Source organism: Panthera onca, chromosome D4 (genome assembly GCF_046562875.1).
Source record: "Panthera onca isolate mPanOnc1 chromosome D4, mPanOnc1 haplotype 2, whole genome shotgun sequence".
Classification (NCBI taxonomy): Eukaryota; Metazoa; Chordata; class Mammalia; order Carnivora; family Felidae; genus Panthera; species Panthera onca.
The window spans coordinates 51,233,389-51,258,614 of record NC_138351.1 but is presented as its reverse complement, the minus strand read 5'-3'; the positions used below and the strand labels follow the sequence as shown (position 1 = coordinate 51,258,614).

General features: G+C 43.4%; 1 protein-coding gene across 7 annotated transcripts in view; it reads left to right on the top strand.

The window, feature by feature from the left end:
• Nucleotides 1–21,710, top strand: part of MOB3B (MOB kinase activator 3B) — a 203,878-nt gene extending 182,168 nt beyond the window's left edge. For all 7 annotated transcript variants that reach the window (XM_060609600.3, XM_060609596.3, XM_060609603.3 and 4 more), the window contains one exon: nt 16,591–21,710. In XM_060609600.3, the coding sequence (XP_060465583.1) occupies nt 16,591–16,620 (30 nt within the window). In that variant the 3' untranslated portion in view covers nt 16,621–21,710. The remainder of the gene's footprint in view (nt 1–16,590) is intronic.
• Nucleotides 21,711–25,226: the final 3,516 nt, after the last annotated feature.

Sequence of the window (25,226 nt, the reverse complement as noted above, 5' to 3'; positions counted from 1 at the left end):
AAAAAAATTTAAATAAATAAAAATAAGAAACTAATACCATCAATTCCCAAATTTCTGGGCAGAAATGGAATCCAACAAGATGCCTAGGCTGAAGAATGGTCCCCTCATCTTGATTTCTTAGATGGCACCCAGACCCACTACTTTTGTTTGCTTAAGTTCAGGCTCACGTTCCTCCACCCCATCCCTTCCCCCAGAATCACTCCATACCTACACTCCATACCCTGTCTAAACCATAATGGTGTTTTTGTCGCCCCCCCCCCCACCAGTGGCACTAGTCATCACCACACCCTAGAAGCCCATCCCTTCCAGACCTCACCATTTCAGCATAGCACCTCATGTGTTGAACCCCCATCACACAAACCATAGTACCTCCAGGACCCTGTGCTCCAGGCATATGGCTAGGCTTTGGGGATACCGTGACAGGTCAGTCTTGGTCCTTAACTTGAGTCTTCCTACCTGTGGAGAGGTCTGAAGGGTCTTCGTTTTCCCACGGGTAAAATGAGGGGGCATAGCCCAAATCAGTGATCCTTAGCAACAGGTTCTGTGACCATGCAGGGTGAAGCCAGAGCTGGGATCTGGGACCCTTCCTCCTCTTCAACTAGATTTGCTATATTTTTTCCTTAATGGCTTCTGTGTAAGATTGCATTAGAAGAAATGGTTTCTACAACTAAAATAAGCTGTAAATCCACTGGATTAGGGGAGATTTCTATATACTTCCAGTTCTGGCACAGTGTAGATCCAGAATGAATAAAATGTCCACTGGCTTTTTTTTTACTTCATTTATTCATAATAGTATAATTATTTTGAAACAGGTTTATAGTAGAGATTTATGTCTATGTCTTATTAAAGTATTTCAGCATATAAGAACTTTAAGTGGCTGGTAATAACTATATACTTTTAAAATTTGATATGCTCAGCATCTGAGGATATAATAATAGGGAAATTTTTTAAATAAAGCTATGGACCAAGTGCTGTGGGATATGTGTTTATGTATTTATGTATTATGTATTTATGTATTATGTATTATGTATGTATTTATTTGTTTTTTAATGTTTATTTATTTTTGAAAGACAGAGAGCTGGGGGCTCTCTGTCAGGGAGGGGCAGAGAGAGGGAGACAAAGGATCTGAAGAGGGCTCTGCACTGACAGCAGAGAGACTGATGTGGGGCTCGAATTCACAAGCTGTGAGTGAGATCATGACCTGAGCCGAAGTCAGACGCTTAACTGACTCAGCCACCCAGGTGCCCCTGTATTACCTTATATAATCTGCACACAATTCTGTGAGATAAATACTGTTTTTATCTCCATTTTAAAGAAGAGGAAAATCGGACAAGATGCGAAGTCACTTGTCCCATGTCACATAGCCCTGTGGAGTCAGGAGTTCAACATATGCATTCTGACCCAGAAACCCAGACACGGCCTTCACTGAGGCAGAGTTTTGCTCAGAAGCACACTAACCCAAACGGTTTCTGATAATCTGCAGCAAGCCAGGTGATTTCCTAAGGTTCTGACCCTTGGATAGAACATCATCTGGCTGTGAGGCCACGGTCAAGTCACGTCAACTCTCTGGGCACGTGGAATGTGCATTGTTTAATGATTCCAAGGAGATGACAGTGTGTAAAGAGCTGGCGCTGAGTGCTGGAGCAACTAAAAAGAATGGCACCTGCCTCCAGAAGTGTAATGTGTATAGACCAGATGACCCAAACCCAAAGCCTACAGAGTCCAGGCAGGTAGCAAATGCGAATTAACAGGCAGGCCATAAAAAAAAGGAAGCTCTGGGAGCAACCGCCATGCACCTCCAGCTCATGGTTTCATTGGGGGGAGTAGGGACCCAGAGTTTGCAAATCAGAAGAAATTGAAGCTCCAACATTTTAGGTGAACTCTTCAGAATTTTAAATGGTGGCAACTTATTAGAGCAGTTCTTGTATTTTATTTTATTTTATTTTATTTTATTATTTTATTTTTTTTGTTTCGTTTCGTTTCGTTTCGCTTCGTTTCGTTTCATTTCATTTCATTTCGTTTCATTGCACTCCATCCCATTCCATTCCATTCCATTCTCTTCCATTCCATTCATAACGCTAGAGGCCTAATAAATTCTTTCTAGGAGTGCACTTTACCTAGGAGCCATCATTTTGCCCTCCTGCCTTTTATAGAGCCTCTGGACAGGGCAGAGCAGGGTCTGACCTATTACAGTCTGGCAACACATTCACACTTGCCTGCACTTAAGTGTTACATTTAGAGTTTTCTCATATCTTGGAAGTCCAGAACTTCCAAACCTATGAAGTGAGCATCGGTGTGTGTGCGTGGGGGGGGGGGGGGGGGGGGAGTGTGCACGGTTTGGATGAAGCAGATAAGAGAGTGGCCATTTGATTGAGTTGGTGTTAGTTTCACACCATGCTGCTCTGTGCTCGTCACCGTTGCCGGTCTGCAGTGACTGTATTGCTGGAGGCACTGAGAGACACAGAGCACATCTGTTCCTTTGTCGTTGGCTTCACTTGACACGACCAGTGTCATCGCCAGTTGGCACTGAGATTGTTGACCCCGTCGCTGCCAGGCCCAGGGCCGCAAAGCAGCTGTTGTTATTGTATACATTCGCTCCAAACAGTGGAGCCTTCAGAAGCCCCGCCATGTACCATCTCTGCTCGGGGAAACTGGCAGAAAGTACCAGAGTCCTCACAGCACACACTCAAGGGATTTTATCTTATTAATCTTTGAAAAACATTGGCAAATGGACAGGAGTCAAATAAGATATTTGACCACATCCAACGTATGTTGGTTTTAATTTTATGGCCTGCTGATGGAAGAGGTAGATTTTTCATGAAGTTGGCACTCCTATCCATATCTAAATCCCACTTTTAATAGAAGGTTTCTATTGTGGTTTTCTCTTATTTGGAACTCTCTCCTTCTTTGACAGGGACAGCAGCCTTTGTGCGTACTCTACCACAGAGGAATCTTGATAGGTACTCGCGCGTGTGGTTCTTTCCTCTGTCACTGGCATAAGATGTTAGAGTTGTGAGAGCTTCTCAGACAGTTACCCTTTATTTTGGTTTCTGTTGCTGCTGCAAGGGTGCTTGGCATTTTGTATTAATAGATCATTCTAAATGGAAAAATTCTGGTGAACATTTGTTTCCAATATGAACAGCAATAATAGAGGGCATTTAATTAGCTGGACACAAGTGTGCACTTGGGTACACAGGCACACACACAGACACACACAGACACACGCATTTTTTCTGAGAAAGCTTCAGATCTTTCAAAACCCCTTCTCTGTGGATTTTTTTTCCGTTTTGTTACTGAAATTGCACATAAAAATCTTCTTCCTGGAAGCTTTTAAAATCCTTTTTCCAAAATTGATACCTATGGGGGTGTTTGTTATTGGTATTGTTTTGTTTTGTTTTTTTAAATTGTGGTAAAATACACATAGCATAAAATTTACCATCTGAACTGTTTTAAGTGTACAGTTTACTAGCATTCAGTACACTCACATTGTTGTGCAATCCACACCACCATCCATCTTCAGAACTCTTTTCATCTTGATACATGTGGGTTTTGTTTTGTGTTTTGTTTTGTTTTGTTTTGTTTTGTTTTGTTTTGTTTTGTTTTGTTTTGTTTTCACATACGAGCCAGAAGTCTAGGCTGTGCAAATGAGGCCAGGAAAGGGAACAAAAAAGTATGCAAAGAAAAAGCATATCTGCTTCTATTTCTCTTTAACTGAGACCGAACAGCTACCCACCTTCAATACATTAGACAGTTTCCCTCCTGAGAGCAACACAGTGTGGCCACGTAGGCACAGAATCGCCCCGATTGCTACAATGTCTAAAATTGCAGCTTCATACTAAAATGTCAGCAGAACAAGTGAGGAAGGAGCCCTAACAAGTAAAACTTGCTTTCGCTCTCTGAAGCACATCCCCTTTAAGTAAAATCCACGTTGTTTTCATGGTTCATTAATTAGGAATCAGAGGCTAAGAAAAGAAAGGGGCTTGCCTCCTCCCAGACTCTGAAAGCTATACAAGTATGGTTCTAAGGGGCTGCAGGCACATGCAGAGTTTATTCTTGTTTTACGTGTGTTTTCTTCCTGATGCACCGTCACTGCCCTCCCACAGCAGGAGCAATATTGAACTGTTTGTGGCCAGGTAAACTTTACAAGCTTGGCAGCCTGAGGATCCATTTATAATCCCATGGTCTTTAAAACTGTAGTCACACTGGCCATGGTATCAGGGTACAGCAAACTTTCTCTGAAAAGGTCCAGACACTCCCATGTTTTAGCTTGTGGCCCCTAAATGGTCTGTGTCACTGCTGCTCGACTCCGCCTTTCAGGTGAGAAAGCAGCCAGAGACAATGCATAAACAAATGGGCATGACTGTGTCCCAGGACCACTTTATTGGTGGACATTGAAATTTGAACTTCATAGCATGTGTGTCATGGAATATTCTTCTTGTTTTGTTTCCAATGATTTGTAAGTGTAAAAACTATCTTTAGTTTATGGGCCATACAACACAGGTGTGGACTGGATCTGGCCTGTGGGCTGTGGTTTCCAGTTCTCTGATATAAAGGAAAGATGTGATTCTGAGGCCCTTTGACCCAAATGACAGATCTCGGGTCAAATTCTCGCTCTGCCAAGCATTAACCGCGTAACCGTGGGCAAGCCACCAACCTCTGTAACTTTCAGCTTCTCTGTAGGGGAATCGTAATGGCCACCCCATAGAGATGAGGGTCAGTGACAAAGTGGGCCACCAAGAGGGACACCAAGATCGGCCCCTAACCTAAACCTCTGAGGCTCCTGAGAACATGTTTCATTTCTGTAGTCTAACCCTGAGCAAGCAATCTTATTTTGTTAAAATGAAGATTCCGTTTGTTTCATGTCTATGTATTTCATTAACCTAACACTCTGTTCCTTCCAAAGGAATGGGACTGCTGAGAAGCTACTATCCTCCTAAATTATAGGCTCTCTGAGGAAGCAAATCGCCATGTGTTTTCATCAGACACACAATAGAGGTCTTATTAAGTGATGGCAGCCTCTGTCCTGTGGTGCAGTCAGCTCGGCTGAACAACTTCTATGAACTCTTTGTTTTCCTGGGGGAGGTAAATTCTTCCTCCGGGGACCCATGCCCTGAAAGTTCAGGGCACACCCAAAATGACAAGTCGTGTTTCTTCAGCGTTTCTTGAATGTCATTAAGAGCTGGGTCCATTAAGCTTCTCTAGGAATAAGAAAGTCTGTGCCTGCAGCTGCCTTGCCTAGACTGAGAACTGCTTCACCAGCCAGTGCCTCCCCTCCCCCACCCCCTCATGGAAAGGCCAAGTGACAGAAGCCAGAGAATTCCTTACCCTGCCCTCCCACATCCAGCCTTCAAAGAGCAGCAACCTGATAAGTGGCCACTGGGCCACTTTGAAACCTGCCACCTCCCTCTAGGGGAGTGAGTGCACTCAGCCACCCTTTGCTCATCCCCAAACGAGGGGTCTGAGGAGCATGTGCCAGAAAGCAGTCCGGCTGTGCTGACACATGCAGGGTATGGGAGGGAGGGAGTCAGACACTTTATAGCTGTGTGGAGCTCAAGGCTCCAGGCTGTGGAGGAGGGAGGCAGGCAGAGATGGGAAGGAGGAGGGAGGGGCGGCTGCCAGCCAGAGAGGCCAAGACTGTGCCTCGTTGGGTTATAGGTCGCATCACTTTGAGCAGGAATCCGGTTGGGTGCATGCACTTTAATGGTCAGGAGCTAATAGTGCACCAGCGGAAGGACGGCATGGGGAGGACAGGGTAGCTCCATTGCAGAGTAAGTCAGAACGTTACAATGCCTGGAGTGTCAGAACGGGCCCTGCAGGGCTTCGAGAGAAGGTCTTGAGAAATGCGGTGATGGAACGTTGTGAATCACACTCTTGCTTTCATGATGCCTGGTAAGGCAGCCTGTCTCCATCTGGAGGGTGTCCATAACCCATCTCCTGTGGTTAAGTGAGAGAGTTTTCAAAAATGTGCAGCTCTGCCTTTATGAGAACCAGTGTAAATCAAGAGACTGAATATGTTTACATAAAGTGACTTATTTTTAATGCTTGCAGGATTGGGGAAAAGAAGAGCAGTTTGATTCTTGTATCATATGAATAAATATTCTCTGTGGGTGGCAGGTCTGTGTGTTTATCTATCCATACATATGTATACATGTACTTGGGGGCATACACATATGCACACACATTCACACACACACACACACACACACACAGAGACACACACACACACACACACCCCTCTGTTGGGGAACGCCCTCTGTGTCAGTAATGTGGGCTGCTGTTTAGGAACAGAATTAATCAAATAAATATTGTTCTTTCCTGTTTAGGGAGGTCTGGCCTGCCATGTTTCTATTTTTATTTCTTTTGGCTTATTTGCCACCCACATTCCTAAAAGAAAACAGAAAGAACGTTCTTAATTCCTGTGTGCTGGTTGGATCCCATGTATACTTTGAACCGGGAGAAATCTTAATTCTGTAGTCTGGCTGCCCTGCCTGCCTTACAAGAATTCAGACTTTGGGATGCTGACCGTGGGCTTCCCATGAATGATTCCACTGGCCACGTCCCTGTTCCCAAGGCCAGTGCTGGCTGTGTGTGCCCGCAGACTCAGATCAATGCAGCTGAAGGAAGATCTATTCAGCACAAGGCCTTGGGACATGGTGGACTGGTTGGAAAGACAGGTTTTCAAGTTCCCACATTGTCTACCCTCACTAATAGCTGTGTTACTTTGACCAAGGTTCTTAACCTCAGTTCCCTCATCTGTAAAATGAGGATAACACCACTCCCTATAGAAGACGGCTGTAAGGACTGAATGAAATAACGAATGTCCAGCATTGAGCACAGCATCTGGCATAGAAAAAGTGCAGGAAGTGATAGGTTCTATTCTGTTAGGAACACAATAGACTTTTATTGATTCACAAAGGCTCTTAACACCGTTGCCCCAACTTGTCCACTCCATCTTTTGTGACCTGACACTACTTCATTCATTCATTCACTCATTCATTCATCAAGTTAGTTATAATGTATAAAGCCTTGTTCCAAAAATAATTTTAGGTGTCTGGTGTCAGTCTCCCACTGGAATGCTTTCTCTCAGGTCCTGTTAAAGAGACACAACTATGTAAAAAAGATAGTTTTAAGAAAACATTTAAGCCCAATGCCTGATCCTTGCACAAAGTACCTGCTCTCTATTCAGTTTGCCCTCCTGAACAGAAGCTCCCTGCCTACAGGACCCTGGAGAGAAACTGCATCCTCCTGGCTTCAAAAGCCCTGAGGATGAAACAAGTCCCTGGAGCAGGAGAGGTCAGGGGGAGGGTGCCACAGAGATTCTGCAAGGTGGGCTCAAGGGCTGTGGTCCTGAGACATAGCAGCTTCTCTGGGGCCTGAGGGCAGGTGGAAGCTGCCCCCCCCCGCCCCCCCCCGCGCCCCCCCCGCCCCCCCCCCGCCCCCCCCCCGCTAACCCTGTTGTTTCCACTGTCAACTCTCCAGCTTTCCCACAGGGACTGGGCTGGAAAGTAGATGGGGCATTTTGTATTTCCTTGTTTGTTTTTCTTTCCGTCTTTTCTTGTTCTGGGGATTTCCCTGCAGCAGGCAGCCTCCTGGTTTTCCTGGGCTCCCCCTGGAAGAGAGACACTGCCCTCCAGAGCAGAATTGTTCTGCACCCCTGTCTGAGGGAGAGCTAGCTGCCAGGCTACATTCTTAGCAACCAGCTTTAGGGACACTGGGACCCTCCTTCTCTCTTTCCTTTCCCCGAGTCCTGGTCCCTTTCTCTGAATCTCTCTGTGTCCCATGGAGGCAGCTTGTAACCCTCACAGGCCTGTAAGCAGAGCACGAAAGGGTGAACAGGAGTGTTCTGGGCAGGAGAAGGGAATGGGCTCTCCAGGTAGAAGAAGAAAGCACACAAAGATACAGAAGCAGACAGAAGCAAGGTGTGTGCAAGGCTGGAGAGAAGAACGGGGCAGATCCTGAGATATCTGGATTTATCAGGTAGGAGATGGAGATGAGTGGAAGCAAGTTTTATGCCCCTGTGGATTTTCAAGGGCACCTTTCCAGCCAGCCCCGTTGATGATACCAGCAGGGATTAGAGCGCCTGCTTCTCTGGAATCATAAGGCAGCGTGGGATCGCAGGAAATTCTGAGTCCTTCAAACTGGATGATTAGGAGACAACAGCTGATGTTGATTCTTACCATGTAATGCCTTATCACCATACATACCACTTTCCTCTTCTGAATCCACAGCCCCTAGGGCCACACCTGCCCATTCCTGGAATTCTTACTCTTAGTGTCCTGGTGCCCAAGAAACTTCACTGAGTCCTTGTCCCTTGACCTCAGCCTGACCCACACAGTTTAGCTGACTTTGGTTCTCACTCTCCTCGCCCCTGGGACTTGCTTTTGCTACCAGTGGGTCAGATCTCGAGATAAAGAAATAAATAATCTGCTTGACCTCTAGTGTAGCAACATGACCTGAGAGAAATGGGTGTTGGCAGGAGCCGAGGACCCTGGAGAGGCAGGTGGACTGCAGTGGTTCTGGTGAAATCTTGGCATGGACACCAGCAGTATAGTCGTTTGGAATGGAGGAAGGAAGGGGGCAAGACCCATGACAGAAAGAATTTTCAAGATGGTTAACATTTTCAAAGCACCCACTTTTAGGGGGAAAAACATCCAATAACAAAAGAAACAAATGGATAATGTGGATACAACTTAGAGGTTTTCAAGTGTCTAAAAAATGGAATTTGTAGGATGAAAGGCACCACTGAAAGCTTTCTCTCTAACCTGGCCACCACCCCTAAAAGGCCCAACTCGCTGCTGGGAATGAAATTTCTCCCCGTTAGAGGACTCTGGTGTCAGCCACACCCTCACCCTGGAGCCAGAAATGTTGCCCCTGTACTTCAGGCTGCAGTTCAAACCCACGTTCCCAAGTCTCTCTGAGGGGAGCCTGGGGGCTGATGAGAGGCGGGGCTGGCTCTGCTCTTGGGGGAGCCTGTGAGGGGAGGGTGCGTCACTGCGGGGGCTGAGGCCGTGCTGCAGGTGGGTGGGCAAGGAGACAATTTATAAAAAGATCACCACACCTGATTGCTTTTCCTGGTGGACTCACCGTTTTTCTTTGGTGTTTTTCAGCAACCATTACCTTAACATACTGTCTTTTAAATGTGTCAGATGATGCTCCACTCCTGGAGAAGGTGAGGGTGTGTGTGCACACACACTCTGTTGACTGAGAAGCAATTTACTGCCCTCTTAGGGCCCAATCTAACAGTAGGTTGTCTATTCAAACTACCCCATTTTAAGCCACTGGGTTTTTAATGGTGGCTGATGGGGGGAGGGGCCGTTTATTTACATAAAGGTCATTTTCACAGTTTTCAGCCCTGTGTTCTCTCCTTACCGTGCTTCCAGCCTTCTGCACCCACCTTCCTTTCATCTCTCTGTGCTCCCCTTCTTCCTCGGACACGTCTTCATTTCCAATATTTCTTTCTCCTTCTCCTCTTATTTCTCAGAATTAGCAGAGTTGGTGAAGTGAAAACAGTAGACTTCAGAATGCTGTTGTTATGCCCTCGTATCCGAATATACTAGAAAACACTAGAAAAACCAAAGGCCCCACTGCTCTTCTTTTATTTCTCATGGCAGCGCAGTAATGGAGACAGTATGTTTGGTGTTTGTTGGCTTATTTTTGTTCTTGAGTCACACCAAACCCGGATGCAAATACTTATTCTTCCCCTCGCTTGCTCTGTGAACTTGAGCAAGTTACCTCCATTCTCTGAGCCTCTGTCTCCTCATCTGTATGTTAGAAAACAATGTGTACTCTACAGTTTTGAAAATAAGTCCATAAAATAAATATAAATGTCTCTACCAAAGTAGGTTCTCAACACATATTTCCTACCACCACTCACTTTACGGGCCTGTAGACCTAATCATTGTTTTTCTTCATTGGATTTTAGTCTAATTAACACATATTTTTTCAGCACCTGATATGTGTCAGGCCTTGGGCACCAGGGTCCAAACAGACACAAGATATGGTTCATCTCCTCAGTGGCAACCTCATGCAGGAACCAGGAAAGTAATAAACTATCACAGAACAATGTGAAGAGTGCTGTGGGCGCTAAGGGAAACCAGAAGAGGAGCACCGAACACTTCTTGGGGACAGGGTGAGGGAGGAGGCAAGAGAAGGTGTCCCTGAAGAGGCCACCCTGATCAAGAGCCTTGAAGGATGTTGGAGTTGGGAGAAGGGTGTTGTGGAAGAAGAGGAACAAGGGAAAGCCTATATTCAGGAAGAGTTGCTGTGAGTTCAAAAGGAGAGAAGGAGAGCTGAGGAGTGGCAGGGTGGCAGAGAGGTAGGGAGTCCAGATGAAAAAGAGCATTGAACACGAGGGTTGGGACTTACTAGTGTGAAAACCAGGGACAGCTGTTAGAGCGTAGGTTAGGGGAAGCCAATAACGTGGGAGGGACTTTACCTGAAGTGCACTGAGCTAACTCTAAGACATCCTCGTTTACACAGATTCCTTCTCTCAGATAAACACCAAGCACCCAGAGCCCGCAGCCAGGGGTGCTAACCCTGCTGCTAATTATCTGTGCCACCTCAGGCAAGTCTCCACTCTCCCACCATCTGGGTTTTCAGTCTCTGAAGTGAAGGTCTGAGACAATATCCAAGAGTCCTCCTGGCTTTAACAGTAGGCTGTGATTCTGTGATCATGCCACCATTTTGTAGAGCTTGTTGGTGGTGTGTTTTTGTTTGTTTGTTTGTTTTGTTTTGTTTTTTAGTGTTTACTTATTTTGAGAGGGAAACAGTGAGAAAGAGAGTGCTAGCCGGAGAGGGGCAAAGAGAAAAGGAGAGAGAACCTCAAGCAGACTCTGCAGTGCTATCAGTATAGAACCATATTCCGGGCTCCATATCACAAACCTTGAGACCATGACCTGAGCCAAAATCAAGTTAGATACTTAACCGACTGATTCACTCAGGCATCCCTCAGAGCTTGTTTTAGGTTTTCTAATGCTAACTTAGTAAAATCACTATGTGAACATGACTGACACCCAGTAGATGTGAATATTTTCCCTTTATGTGAAAAATTGCTAAAATGTATGATGGTAAGTACGGTAAGCAAAGAGTCAGTTGGGCTCTGGTAGTCACAGCTGGATCAGCAATTATTTGTGTGGCCTCAGTTAACTTATTTCACTTCTCTTTGCAACCATGTACTCTCTGCCCTCCACTGCCCATTCTAAAAATGGCTACCCTGGGAGATAAGAGTAAGTTTTGACTTTTAGAGTTCATGCAAGTTTGTTCTACAGATATCAAACTCTTGTTCCAATGGCCAGGAAAGATCTCTATTTCAGTTTAAAAGTGTTTAGAACAGAAGAGCTTGAATTTCTTATGCAGAAGATATGCTGATTTCATCCACCACCCCCATTCCACACAAAAACTAGCCAAAAGTCATTTTAACTTTATTTCTAAAAGCAAATATGATTTCAATTTGGAGGTTTGGTCCACTTCTATTTTTGTTGTTGTTTTAAATTATTGGAGCTTATTTTCTTAGAAAAAAATTACATGTGTATTAAAAATATCTAAAAATCCAGAAGATATGCAAAGGGCAAATATCAGAAATAGAAAACATGCATCATTTCCTTCACCCAGAGATAAGCTTACTCATCATGTTGGACTCCTATTTTGTTTATACTTTTCCCCAAAATAATTATATCAAACCATATATCAAAATATTTCTCATCATACATTAATATATAACAAAGTTTTAAGGGTCTTTTCAGACTCTGGCAAAAAATGAAATGATGAGTTCCAATGCTGGTAGAAAGTGACAGGTGTGTGCAAAGTGATGGGGAACCAAAGAAACCGAAGAAACTAAGGAATGCTTTCTGGGAGCTAACAGTTGAATCCTGAAGGATGTCAGTGTTTGCCAGGCACAGAAGAGCAGAAGGTATTTCTCAGATGGAAGAAAGAGCTAGAAAAACTACTAGAAACCTTGATAGATGGTGCCCTGTTGGAAATGGGAGGAGTTTGGGTTGCCTGGTGGGCGTGGTGTGTGACTGGGTGGGGGGTTCAACAGGAGGTGAACAGAGGGGGTGAGTCTGTTATAAACAGATTTGTTTGCCAAGCCATAGAGTATGGAATTTGTTCTGTTGACAGTGGGGAACCAGGGACTTTACAAAATCAAGTACTGCCTTACATTAAAGCAAATAATACTGAGTGAGCACAACCAAAACCCAGCTTTACTCTTTCCTCAAGGATGGATTTTTAAAAATCCAGGTACTTAAAAACATCTTCCTATACAAGTCAAATACAGTCTTCATGAAAATTTCTCAGGAAATTCTCATCACCTCTGCAGAAGTTTTTAAAGTACCTTTTGGAGTTCTTGAGTGGTCTGCCTTAATACACATTGCATATAGATGACTCCTACAATGGCAAATTCATTCCTAAAGAAGTCTGGGCAAATGTTGTTTAGGCCACTCTCTGTGATAGCAGGGAATGTGTTTGGTTCTGCTAGATGACTTCAGGAGGGCTTTGATGGTGACGAAAGCTATGGAACCCAATATTTGGCTGGTTTTTGGTTGGGGGGTGGTTTCCGGCAAGAACCAGTTGTTTCTTAACCAGCTCATTTGCTCCATCCAGTGGGGAAGTGCTAGAATACAGCTTTGAAGGGTGGATCTAACTGAGATAGATGTTCTTCCTCAGGGATGGATCTGGAACTTCCTGGTCTGTTATTTCAATCATTCTTTCCCTATAAAAATGTTAGGAGACATCCCCATAAACAGTTTTTCTCCTTCATTTTGGGGTCATGAAAGCATTTGCAGTAAGGAAAGTCCTGGCTTTTCATAGACTAATGGCTTTAGATAAGTCCCATATCCTCTATCAAAGCGTTCCCGTGTGTGTGTGTGTGTATGTGTGTATGTGTGTAATTCTTCCATATTTCTAGTGTGTATGGCATTTTAGTGGCATCATTGTTTTTTATTATTTAGCCAGTGCACCTGTAATTGGCATCAGTCCAGGTAATGAAAAAAATATCTTTGACCTTTTGAAAATCCAAGAATGACTGCAACCATTTGCAATTAATATCTATCAATTAGTATATATGTCAGTATCATCTGAATGCATCTTCATAAGGAATTCTCAGATGCTTTAAACCACAAATCACATGGTGTAGTGCAAAGAGCTGGCCTTTCCACTCAGGTAGACCTGAGTTTAAGTCCTACCCCTGCCACTTTCTGTGTGACTTTGAGAAGTTACTGTCTGTCTCTGAGCCTGTGTCAATGAGCATGGCAAATCTTATTTCACAAGGCTAGTGTAAGAGTTACGGGATGTAATGACTGCAGGGTCAGTGGGACGAGGGGATTGCTGACCTTTGTTTGATGGAAGGCTCTGCGCTTACTTGTTCGGCTTGAGTGAATCACTTCTGCTTAGAGGCCTGGATTCCTCATCTGTCAAATGGGCCAGAGTTCCTTCTCTTAGGGTTTTACAGATGCAATGACATAACACCTCCTCCATCCCCACCAAGCATCTGGCACCTCACAGGTGCTTAACAAATGCTAGTTCCTTTCTTTCCAAAAATATTAACCCACTGAAGATACCTGCAGAATTAGTTGTAAGGCCAAATTGTGTTCATCCCATGATCTCTCCCCCGCCACCTGTCTCTCTTGCTAGCTCAGATACACAGGTGCACACTGTGCATTCCCACCTTATTTTTTCCATCTTTGTCATCGGAAGTTAACCAAAAGTCCAAGAACTTTTGGAGGCTTAACAAAGGAGCAGCAAATTCATTTTAAGATTGTTGTCATTTATTACCATTCCTCACACCAAGTACATGAGTCCTTATTTGAGCAGTTGTGCATTTTTCTGTGTCCCCACCCCACTGTCCCATCCTGGCCCGGCCCCTCTGCTCCAGCCACGGTACCACCAGACCATAGAGGTCATCACCTCGGCCACTCTTCCCACCCCCCTTCAGATCTCCAGCCCCTTCTCCCTGCCTCACTCATCAGACTCCTTTAAATTGTGGGGTCCACCCACTGCACCTGGGTGGCTCAGTCGGTCAAGTGTCTGACTTCGGCTCAGGTCATGATCTCGCAGTTTGTGGGTTCGAGCCCTGCGTCGGGCTCTGTGCTGACAGCTCGGAGCCTGGAGCCTGCTTCAAATTCTGTGTCTCCCTCTCTCTCTGCCCCTCCACCACTCACGCTCTGTCTCTCAAAAATAAATAAACATTAAAATAAATAAATAAATTTGAGGGCCCACCTAAATGGGTATATTATCAGAGAAGTTTCTTCAAGCCTCCTCTTGCCCTGACAGGAAGTGATTGTTGCTATGTGTGTATTTCTGAAGAGAAGGGAATTAATGTATATTGAGTCTGGTCATATCTTAATACTTTTACCCTTCCCAGTCACCTTGTCAGGTAGGTATCACTGTTCCATTTTATAGCTGAGGAGACTGAGGGCCCATCCATTGCTTCATTAAACAAATACGTATTGAATATCAGTTGCCAACACAGGGAATAGAGCAGCCCCTTCCTTTGTGGATCTTCCAGGATCTGACAGGGGATGAATCCAAGAGGCAGGAGGGAAACAAATGATAGACTATTCCAGTTGTGAAGAGGGTGCCATGAAAAGCAGAGAATGGGGAAATGCCCTATCTCAGAGCTTAGGGAGGGTGTCCCTAGAGAAAAGGTATTTCTGCTAAGACCTAAAGACTCAGGGAGATCACACAGGTAGATAGTAAGGACAGAAGTGAGCTCTAATGTGGGTGGAATTTGGTGCCACCATGCCTCATGGCCTTTCCTCCTCTAAATATTTGCATTCATGTCATTGTATTTTAGCTTGTGATCTATATTTCTTTCTCTCTGAAAGATCATAGCTCCTTGCGAACAACAACCTCATCTCCCAGGCACATGGTGCATAACACAAGTCATGAGCATAAGGAATTGGTCATTTAGTGTTTTAATACATGTATCTGTATGTGATTGCTTGTCTTTAATAATATTACAAGGATGCAAAAGTACCTAGAATATGCCATGTATATCCCGTCATTTCTTTAACCAACACATTGGTGTGGTTTTCTAATAGAATCTCTAAGCCCCTGGGCACTCCTGGTCCCAAACTCCTTTTACTCAGATGTTTTCTGTTTTATAAGCTGGGGTGATCCGGGGTCAGCACGTGAGAGAGGTAGCAGCTGGCATCAGCTGTGCAATAGGTGAAACTTGAAAGCAGCTCATTCATTTACATAAAGTGGTGTAAAATGTGTCCTCCCAAATGCTGCAGGGTGTAAGGTTCATTACCAGCCTGTCCAGGCCATTCTTGGAGATGAAAGTGAAGTGACTGCCCTGTGCCAGGCACTGTGTTAGGGCAGGGGATACAAGATGCATAGACGTTGGTGATGCCGTGAATGTTTCTTTTCTTGACACACAGTGGCTCACAGTGGAGTAGGGCCCACAGAATGCCCACAGCACATGCATACACACTGATGTGCAGACCAGCTCATTGCATGCAAGACTCCAGGCTGGCACAGGTGAAGGAGTGGTTAACGCCACAGAGGCTGGGGCAGAAGTCTCAGAAGGTCTCCCAGGCATCTTGAAACTCATCATGCCTGAGTTGGGAAAATGAGTGGCCGTTAGCGAGGTAAAGAGGGCAGGCTGTGGTAGGAGCAGGGCACAGGCAAGGGTCTCTCCGATGCAGAGGCAAGATGCAGCAGCCCGGAGACAGAGAGCAGATGGCACATTAGGGATGTGCAAATGCTCACAAGAACCAGCAGGTGATGGAGATGAGTGAAAGGCCAGGTGGTTGCATGTCAGACACATTGGTATATTCTTCATGCCCATTAAAAAAAAATCCTCCCTCCCACTTTTCTTCCTTCACTTATACCCTCTTATGCTATCCTTCATTTTTCCATCTTTGACTGAAACTTAGGTAAAAAGAAATTGTTCTCTCCTATTAGAAAAGTAGCAGCCTAAATCCAATGATCAAATCAATCAGGAATGATACTTGGCTCCTCCTGGGGAGACAACGGGGAGTGGTGGGGACTGGGGCCAACTGGAGACCATATTCTCCATCTGAGGAGGACAGCCCTTCTTCAACCTCAACTGTCCAGTGGCTCCAGATATTGCAGTTAAAAAAAAAAAGTGAGCTACCTAGAGTTTTGGCAAGTTAGCCTATATATATATATATATATATATATATATATATATATATATATATATGCTTTGATTAAAACAAGGACAGGGGCGCCTGGATGGGTCACTTGGTTGAGCGCAGGTCATTATCTCACAGCTCATGAATTTGGGCCCCGCGTCAGGCTCTGTGCTGACAGCTCAGAGCCTGGAGCCTGCTTCGGATTCTGTGTCTCCCTCTCTCTCTGCCCCTAACCCACTTGCATTCTGTCTTTCTCTCAAAAATAAATAAACATTAAAAAAAATTAAAAAAAAAAAAAACAAAGACAAAAAACAAAACCCAAACCTGCAGGCCAAATGGAACACATTCACATGCTGAGCCTTGTCCATGGGCCATGTTGGCAATTTCTTGTTTAAAGACTCCAGAGATTGTGAGGGCTTTCTTTTCAGAATCCTTCAACATGTCACTGCTTCTAGTCACTCCTAACCATCCTTCTCTCCCTGCTTTCCAGAAAGAGATGACGAGCAGGATGTGTCACTAACGCCCCATCTCCCCTTTGGAAGACTGAGGAAAGCTCTTCCCTCCTGGAGCCCTGCACCAGCAGGAGGGAGACCTCCCCTGGCCGAACAGGCACCTGCTTCCAGGAGCAGGCAAGGTGGAGACGAGCAGTGATTCCTGAGAGACGTTCCCTACTCACCCCGTGTGCTCTTAACCCTCTGAGTGCTGCTAGCCACGACCTGTGGACCTGTCTGACCACAGTGTGCAGGAAGGACTGCCCCCTCTCCCTTCTGGCTCTCAAGTGCCCCGAGGAAGCCTCTGCACTTACGTGCGCGTTGCAGTCTGCCTGTGACCTGCCGCCTAAGCTTTACTGGAATTCAGGTTTTGAGACTGAGACACTTACTTGTTCTTCCCCACTCCTGTCTTGTCAACTGGCCGACTTTTCTGTACCGTGTCTTCTAAATCCCGGGTGAATTTTGGAACTCTGGATGAGCAGCAAGTTTGTCTATAACAAGTCTTCCTTTCAGGTCTTTGAAAGCTTCCACCCTGATCTGATTCTGTGGTTTAACTTCATGCAGGACCACAGAGCCTTGAAGACGTCTGAGACCCCCACCCTTCAGCCTCAGCGAGAATTCCCTACTCGGCAGTTTTATCAGGGACCACCCATGACCCCAGACAAACCTTAACTATGGGGAAGAGTCTGGCTGTTAGGATAAAGCTGACTGGTTACCAGTTAACTCTGAATAGAATGTGTTTTTTTTTATAGCCACACCATTCCTTGTCTCTTCTATTCAAAATTTTTTTCCTGTTTCCAAGAAGAGAGGAATAAAAGGAAGTTATAAATGACCAAGAATGATCAGCAAAAGCTCTGAGCCAGATTAGTGCAGTGTTTGTTCTTGAGCAAAGGGTAGGGAGTTCTGGCTGTCTCTACATAATACTGAAGTTTCAGTGGAAAAAAACAAAACAAAACAAAATAAAACAAGTGCCATTGGCTATTTGGTACACATAGCTCAAACACCCAGCTCATTGGTTTGTCGCCTTCCCAGCTGGCCCTCTGAGCTCCTACATCCAGCCCGTGTTTTCTTTCTCTTCCTCTGCACTCCCCCTCCTTGGCCATATTATATTATGGCAAGAATTAATTTCTGCCCCTATGATTGTGCCACAGTTGCCAAGGCAACAGTGTAACTGGAGCTAACTTCCTTCTTCCATTCCTTCCCAGTTTTCCTATTCCAGTAAACAGAATAACGCATTCTGTGCTACGTCCTGCCTTTTGAAACCCAAGTGAGTCTTAGCTGAAGAAATGTTGCCTTCTCTGCTTCATTCATGAAACTGGTGGTAGTCCTGAGAGCCTGTGATTGGAGGGTGATAATAATCTGGCGATCCTTGGAATCTGACAAAATAGCAGTTGGTGGAGGGAAGTAGATAAGAATGTATTAGTATATTTTAATGTAACCCAATTAAAGAATAACTAAAAAACTCTGATTTCGTTTCATTGGATGTAATGTGTTAAAGCCGTTTGTGGCTGCCACAGGAGCCTAGAGAGCATGAAATCTTTCTTTGTCCAGAGAAAGGGCTGACTGTCTGGACCCTGTGGCATTCTGCCCTCACCCAGCAAACTGACCTTTGCTTCCGATCTTGTCAGAGTTATCTCATGGAATCCAAATGCTGCTACCTCTTTCCATATTGTTGTGCTCTGGTCAACAACAAACAGACCCCCTCCCCTTTTTTTGGCTTCCTAAGTAATTCTGAGAGGACAAGATCGGCAAAGATTCTTCTGGGCATTTTTGGCTGAAAGAATATGACTGTCCTAAGGATCCAGAAAACAGAGAAATAAGAACCCCCATTCCCAACCTATGCAATACACTGTAAAGTACTTCATGGGAGTGTTCTGGCAAAGAGACAAGAGAAATGACAATGAAGCCCACGCCCTAGGAGGAACCCCGAAGGTCTGCCATCATGGAAAACCACAGGATTTTTGCATTAAGAAGTTGACTATGTTCCTGCATTTCAGCAACGCCCAATCAAGCAGGATACTGGACTCTGAAGACATTTATTATTAATTCTTTTTAAAGCTACTTCCTATTAACTGTGTGTGCATATGAAATTTCCATTCCATTTTTAAAAAGTATTTTTTAAACTTCTTGGCACAATTTCCTCCTGGTTATGTTTTTAATTGCATTAATCAACTCCTCTAGGATAAGTTCTGGCAAACCACTCCTATTTTTTAATTACTGAGTATTCCTTACTCCTGCAGAACTTTGGCCAATTCTAAAGAAAATTATCACAACAGTTTTTATCTCTTTGACCTGACTACATCCTAAGTACATCTTATTGCAACCAGGGGATCTGAGCCTCACATTCTGCTTCTGCCTCCTAACTTGATGGGCTCTCTTTCATTTCACACCATTTTTTTTTAGTTGGATACATGTATCCACTGCCTTTTTTTATTTTGAGAAATTTTAAAGTGGAAATTTCAAAGAGTCAAGATTACAGTGAATATCCACACCCCTTCATGTATGCACATCAGTTGTTAACATTCTTTAATTGTTGACAGTTTCCATACATTTTCTTTCTTTCTCTGTAAATACACATTCTGATTGCCGAACCATTTCAAAATATGTTGCAGACATCATAAAACTTTAAATACGTTATCATTTGTCCCCAAAATGTTTATAGCTTCTTTTGTTTATTTATCCAGGATCCATTTACAAATCACATGTGGCATTTGTTGTTGTTCTCTTTCGTTAGTGGGTTAGAGTTCTTGTCTTATGTGTGTGTGTGTGTGTGTGTGTGTGTGTGTGTGTGTGGTATGGTGGTGGTGGTTGTGGTGTGTGTGTGTCATGACACTGACATTTTTTTGTAGAATGTTCCACAATCTGGAATTTTTTTTCTGATTATTTCCTCTTATTAGACTCAGTTAAACATTTTTTTATTTTAGCAAGAACATTACACAAGTGATGTTTTGTTCCTGTTACATTTATCAGGAAACATATGACCAGTTGTCTCTTCATGATATTAAACTTGACCAATGGGTTCAGGCGTTGTCTGCCTGATCCATTCATTATAAAGGTACTTAATCCATTAAGAAGCTCTGAAATTCAACACGCACCCATTTTATAGTTTGAGACTGGGCAAATGTGGCTTCCTTTCTTAATTTTCTCAAAGAGGTCCACGATCTCCAAAAGATTATAACCCTTGCAGTTCAATGATACAGCAATGACAAAGGCTTCATAACTTCCCCCTTAACAGAGGGAAGGGGAAGTAATAACAGCACTAGATTGGTATGCTGGCTAATGAGAATCTGTATGGTCCCTGTAGCCAGAGTTGAAATATATAACTTTTTTTTTTTTTTTTTTTGCTCCCATCCTCAATGACTTCCCATTCAGACCCATGGTTTATTTTAGAGAGTGTGTGTTCTCATTAAAGGTGATTTCTCTCAAAATTGTGAGGAGTGTTTTAGGGGTGGGGGAGAAATCTTAGATATTACAGTGCGTTGTGGCCCTTCAAAGGGCCATAGTACATAAACAGATATAAAGCGTATATGTGGTATTAAACTTTCATGGGCATGATTAAGAATAAACTGTCCTAAAAAGCTCCTTAAGAGGATGATAATGAAAAAAAAAAATACATGAAGAAATACTCATCTAGAGTCATATCCTGCTTCTTAGGTTGTTAACTCTCTCTTGGAGTGTTTTCCCATTTGTGAGGGCTAGGATCAGTGGAAGCAACTTCAAGAGATTTCTTCATCCATCCCTTCTACCCTCCCAAATGCTATCAGTAACCTTCCCGGTGAAAACCCCATTCTCCTCTCGAAGACCTTCAAGCATAGACGTTCTACAACATCCTTTGGTGTGTCCCCACTGAACACTTCACAACACCTGAAACCCTTCCATCTGACCTGAACCAAACTATTATCTTTGGGTTTCAGCACACCTTTCCTAGTGTCTCACATTAAGGAAAACACAAAGATTAGGATAAGAAGAAGCATAAGCAATGAGAGCCTTATTTGCATATCCACGAAGTATTTGAAGACTGTTACCAATGGCCTTCGGCTTCCTTTCCCTTCAGCTCTCTCAGGGGCAGAATTCTCACGGAAACCCTGGTGCCCAGTTGCTAACATTTCTGCACCTCAACTTGAACCCTTCCCCAAGCTTTCCATGTCACTGTGCATTATGGATATAGCCAGCAGTGAACGTGTAAGAAATTACCACATGCTTCCTCCAAACTCTATTGTCTCTTTGCTAAGTCCTGACTTGCTTGTTAATCCATTTGTGAGCATATCTCCATTATAGTCAACCATTTTGGTTTATCTTCCTGAGTTTCCTTCCTTTCTACCTTTGATATTCCTCAGCAGATGACAGTTTTGTTTTAACCGCTTCTTTAATTGGCAAAGCACTGAGACTCGGATGGAGGGCCTCTTGTATTTTTGTGGTGAATTAGGCCAAGTCATCATCTGGTCGTTGATGGAAGCACATCATTCCCTGTGGTCTCTGACCTTCCATCGCTCCTGTATCCCACGGGTATCACACTGTGAGTGAAAGAAATATCATGGGACAAGAACAGCCATATCTTCAAGGAATATGTACAAAGGCAAAATCATGAAAAGGAGTCAGTCGTGACACCTGGATACACCAGGTGTTGTTGTTTGTGCTTGGAGCATTTTGGTCCATGATAAAATCGGTGATTCTCTCCTAGAAGTAGCCAAACAGTGTTTTGGAAATAGAAAGGTCCCCCCACCCCCGCTTTAAAAAATATTTCAACAACAACAAAAACTTAGGTTATTTCCCTCTGGGCAGTTATTAATTCTGGGTGAGAAGTTTCTGATGACTAAATAAGGATTTTTATAACTTTTAGAGGGAAGCGTCCATTTCTAATCTGAAAGTTAAGCTATTTTACTAGCTTTTAGTGTTCTAATGTCAAGGTTTTCCAGTATCTTTTCTAATTGTATCAGAAAAAAAAAATGTTTACTATATTTTAGTTCCATTTGAGATTAAATTAAGGGTTTGACTCTAAGAACAAACTAACACAATTATATCAATTAGGAAAGCAAGAGGAAATGAAAGGGTATTTATGGAATCAGTTCATGTGAGCTTAGGAATTCAAATGTCACAAATAAAAGACATGTAACCATCATCTAGTCTGTCTTTTTTGTGTGTGCTTAATTAATTTCTTTAACCAAAAATGTTTTTCATTTTGCAGCAATCCTGGAATAGGTAAATGAAATGGAACCTTAACTCTACAAAAAGTAATTCAAAGTGTATTTATTTTAGAACACACATACATGTATTTGTATTTTAGCAGAAGTTCCTTTATACTCTTCAGATTTTCCCAGGAGGGTATGTCATGCATATGGTTTAGATTCATGTCGTGCATCTTTTTTCTTGTGGTAGAATTCAATATTAAATTTGATGACAATATGGCATATAAATATAATAAACCTTGACTATAGAAATAGCTCATCAATCAGATTAAATAAACCTGAGTTTTAACCTCAGGTTTGCCACTGCCTTCCTTGTGTGACCTTGAATATTATATTCAACTGTTCTTTGTCTCAGGTTTTAGAACTGCAACTGCTCATGAATTTGTTCCTATTTAACTTACAATTGTTTTGCAAAGTAACATAATATAAAAATATTAACATATTTGGAAAACAAATACATAAATTCTGTGTATTTTTATAGTATTAGTACATTTACAGCCACTTTAGAATAATTGTAAATGCCTCGTGTAGTAGCCACCGTAGCTAATAGCAACAATCAAATACTATGTCTGACAAAAGCTATTTGTGATGAGGTAATTTCTAGTGAGGAATGAGACTTCTGGTACCCCAGCACAAATACAAAGGGTTCCTCTACTTCACTTCCACTGTTTGAAATGTACACCGAGATGTGACAGAGAGGCAGACTGTAGACTGAATTTAGTCTGCAGGCATGTTTTGTTAGACTAACACAGTTTTGTTTTTCTTTCTTTTTTTAATGCTTATTTATTTTGGAGAGAGAGAAAGAGAGTGCGTGTGCACATACAAGTGGAGAAGGGGCAGAGAGAGAGGGAGAGACACAGAATCTAAAGCAGGCTTCAGGCTCCGAGCTGTCAGGCCAGAGCCCAATGCAGGGCTCGAACTCATGAACTGCGAGATCATGACCTGAGCCGAAGTCAGATGCTTAACCAACTGAGCCACCCAGGTGCCCCTGTTTTCCTTTTTCTAACTAGCTGCCAACAGTTTAAAGTTGAGAAATTTGACACCTAAAAATCAGAATGCCTGTCTCCTCTTACAAAATCAGATCTGGCAACACCAGACTTTTGTTTTTGTGTGGCAGGACTGGCTGGGAAGTGGCTCACCCATTGTGATGGGGTACGTTCTCTTTGATTCACGCATGTCCTCACCACTCACAGTGGTGTCCCAGACACGTGGCTGGCTGTCAGTTACCATCGTCCTCTTCCTCTGGTAGGCTTCCCTTGCTCATTTTTCCTGCCGTTCCCCTGAAGGCATTTCAGGTCATAGCTCCTGCTCCACCATGTCTGGAGAGGCCACTGAGGAAACCACGATTCTAATCTTCAAGCTGTCCCTACACACACTATCTGCTATATCATTATGTTCTTTCTTGTAACCTACATTGTATTGATGATAATGAATGGAAAACTCTTCTAGAACATAATACATTCAGATGAGATGCCTTCAGTCCCTCCACCCAACAACAGCAAAAATTGATACTCCCGTGGACTGTAAGCCAATCACTGAATCTATCCAACCTTTCAATGATTGTACATTCTTAAACTTCAACTGTGCTCCCAAGCAAACTTCATTGCTACTTTGACCATAATGATAAAGAAGTGTCCTTGAAAACAATGGTAGTGTCATTTATCACAACTCTATATTTTATCCCATTTTTCTCTTTCATTGTGAGGTAGATTTCATCAGAACTCCATGTGTTAACAGAAACTTCTCATTGTTTTAATGCAGCTTTCATCATCTGAGTTTTCATGAACACAGAAACCAAGCACAAATTGCCAGTACTTAATAAATTAAAAACTAAATGAGGAAATGCAGTTCAAACTAAATAAACTTTGATTGAGTTTGTAACTATTAGTGCACACTAGATTAAGGGGAATATCTGCTCCAGAGGAAATCATATCATACAATTGAGACATGACCTCATATATTATCAGATCAGCAAAGGGTAAGAGTCTAAGCATTTTCAAGAAATATGTAGAACATAGAGGGGAAAAGGTATCAACAATCCTGCATTTATTCACTTAGAAAAAGTGTTACAAATAACTGTGCTCCACTACTGTGCATATGTCTCTACAATGATGTGTTTGATGTTGCTACAAACTGCATGCCGACTGATAGCCACAAGAGGCAGCAGCATTTAGAAAATTCATAAACTGTGATTTGAGGAAGTATGCTACCCACCCCTGCCCTGTCTGTGGATGAGAACATAGCCCCTTCTCTGCTCAAAACCCTTCAATGCTCCCCTGTGCCCTCAGCTCAAAATCTTCAGCTCCCCCTTTCTCCCTCCACGCCAGCACCCTGGGCCTCCTTGCTGGCCTCACACATGCTGGGCACACTCACACTCGCGACACGTGTCCTGGCTGTTCCCTGCCTGGATGTTCTTCCCCCACAAAGCCTTATGGTCAAATCCTTCTCCTCCAAGTTTTTGCTGAGCATCACCTTCTCATTGAGGCCTCTGCTGATCACACCTAATCCCCAGGACTCATGAGGCCCTTTCTCTGCTCAAATTTTCCTTCTCCTATAGCATTTGCATTATATAAATATTACATAATATTTATTTATTAGGTTTATTGTCCATCCCCCACCCCACTGGAATATAAATTTCACAACATCAAGGATCTCTGTTTTGTTTATTGATATTTCCCTAGCACCTAGAAGAGTGTCTGACACACATTAGATGCTGAATAAGCCTTTGGTTCATGAATGAATGAACGATCGAATGAATGAATGAATGAATGGATGGATGGATGGATTTACATGGCAGATAGTGTCTAATTAAAGTATTCTATCAAACATAAATAAAAAATATATATAATAATATTAATTTGATGATACACCAGAAGTAGGCATACTATAGACTAAAAACACGCGAGCATTTTGCATGGATAACCTCATTTAATGCCCGTGACAACCCTGTGAGGTTGGCTACCTACATTTATCTCTATAGTAAAGGTCACCTAAGTAATTTGCCCAAGGTTACAAGCAATGTGATGGAGCTAGGATGAATGCCCCTCAGGTGTGCTTCAGAGCCCGCACCCTTAACCTCAGGAGACACCTTCACCCACTGGACACTGAGCTCTTCTTCAGATTGTCTTCTCTGTGGACACAGGCTCCATGTGGTAGAGCAATTTAGCTTTCACTTTCTTTCCTGGTCATTTGTCAGTGTGATTGCCTTAGTGCTTCTGTGACCAGTCTAACCGAGATCATAAAGTATTTCCATTCACAAGATGTGCAGCATTCACAGATACAGAGTGGATCCTGAGTTAGGGATGAGGCAGGACAATGGATCTAACAGGGGGACACCAAGAAGGTCAGAATGGCTAGTTCACAAAGTGCTGAGTGTTGTGAGGGTAAGACCAGAGGCCAGGATGGGGTCTCTGGGTGGCCGAAGACAGGAAAACAATCCAGAAGTCCAG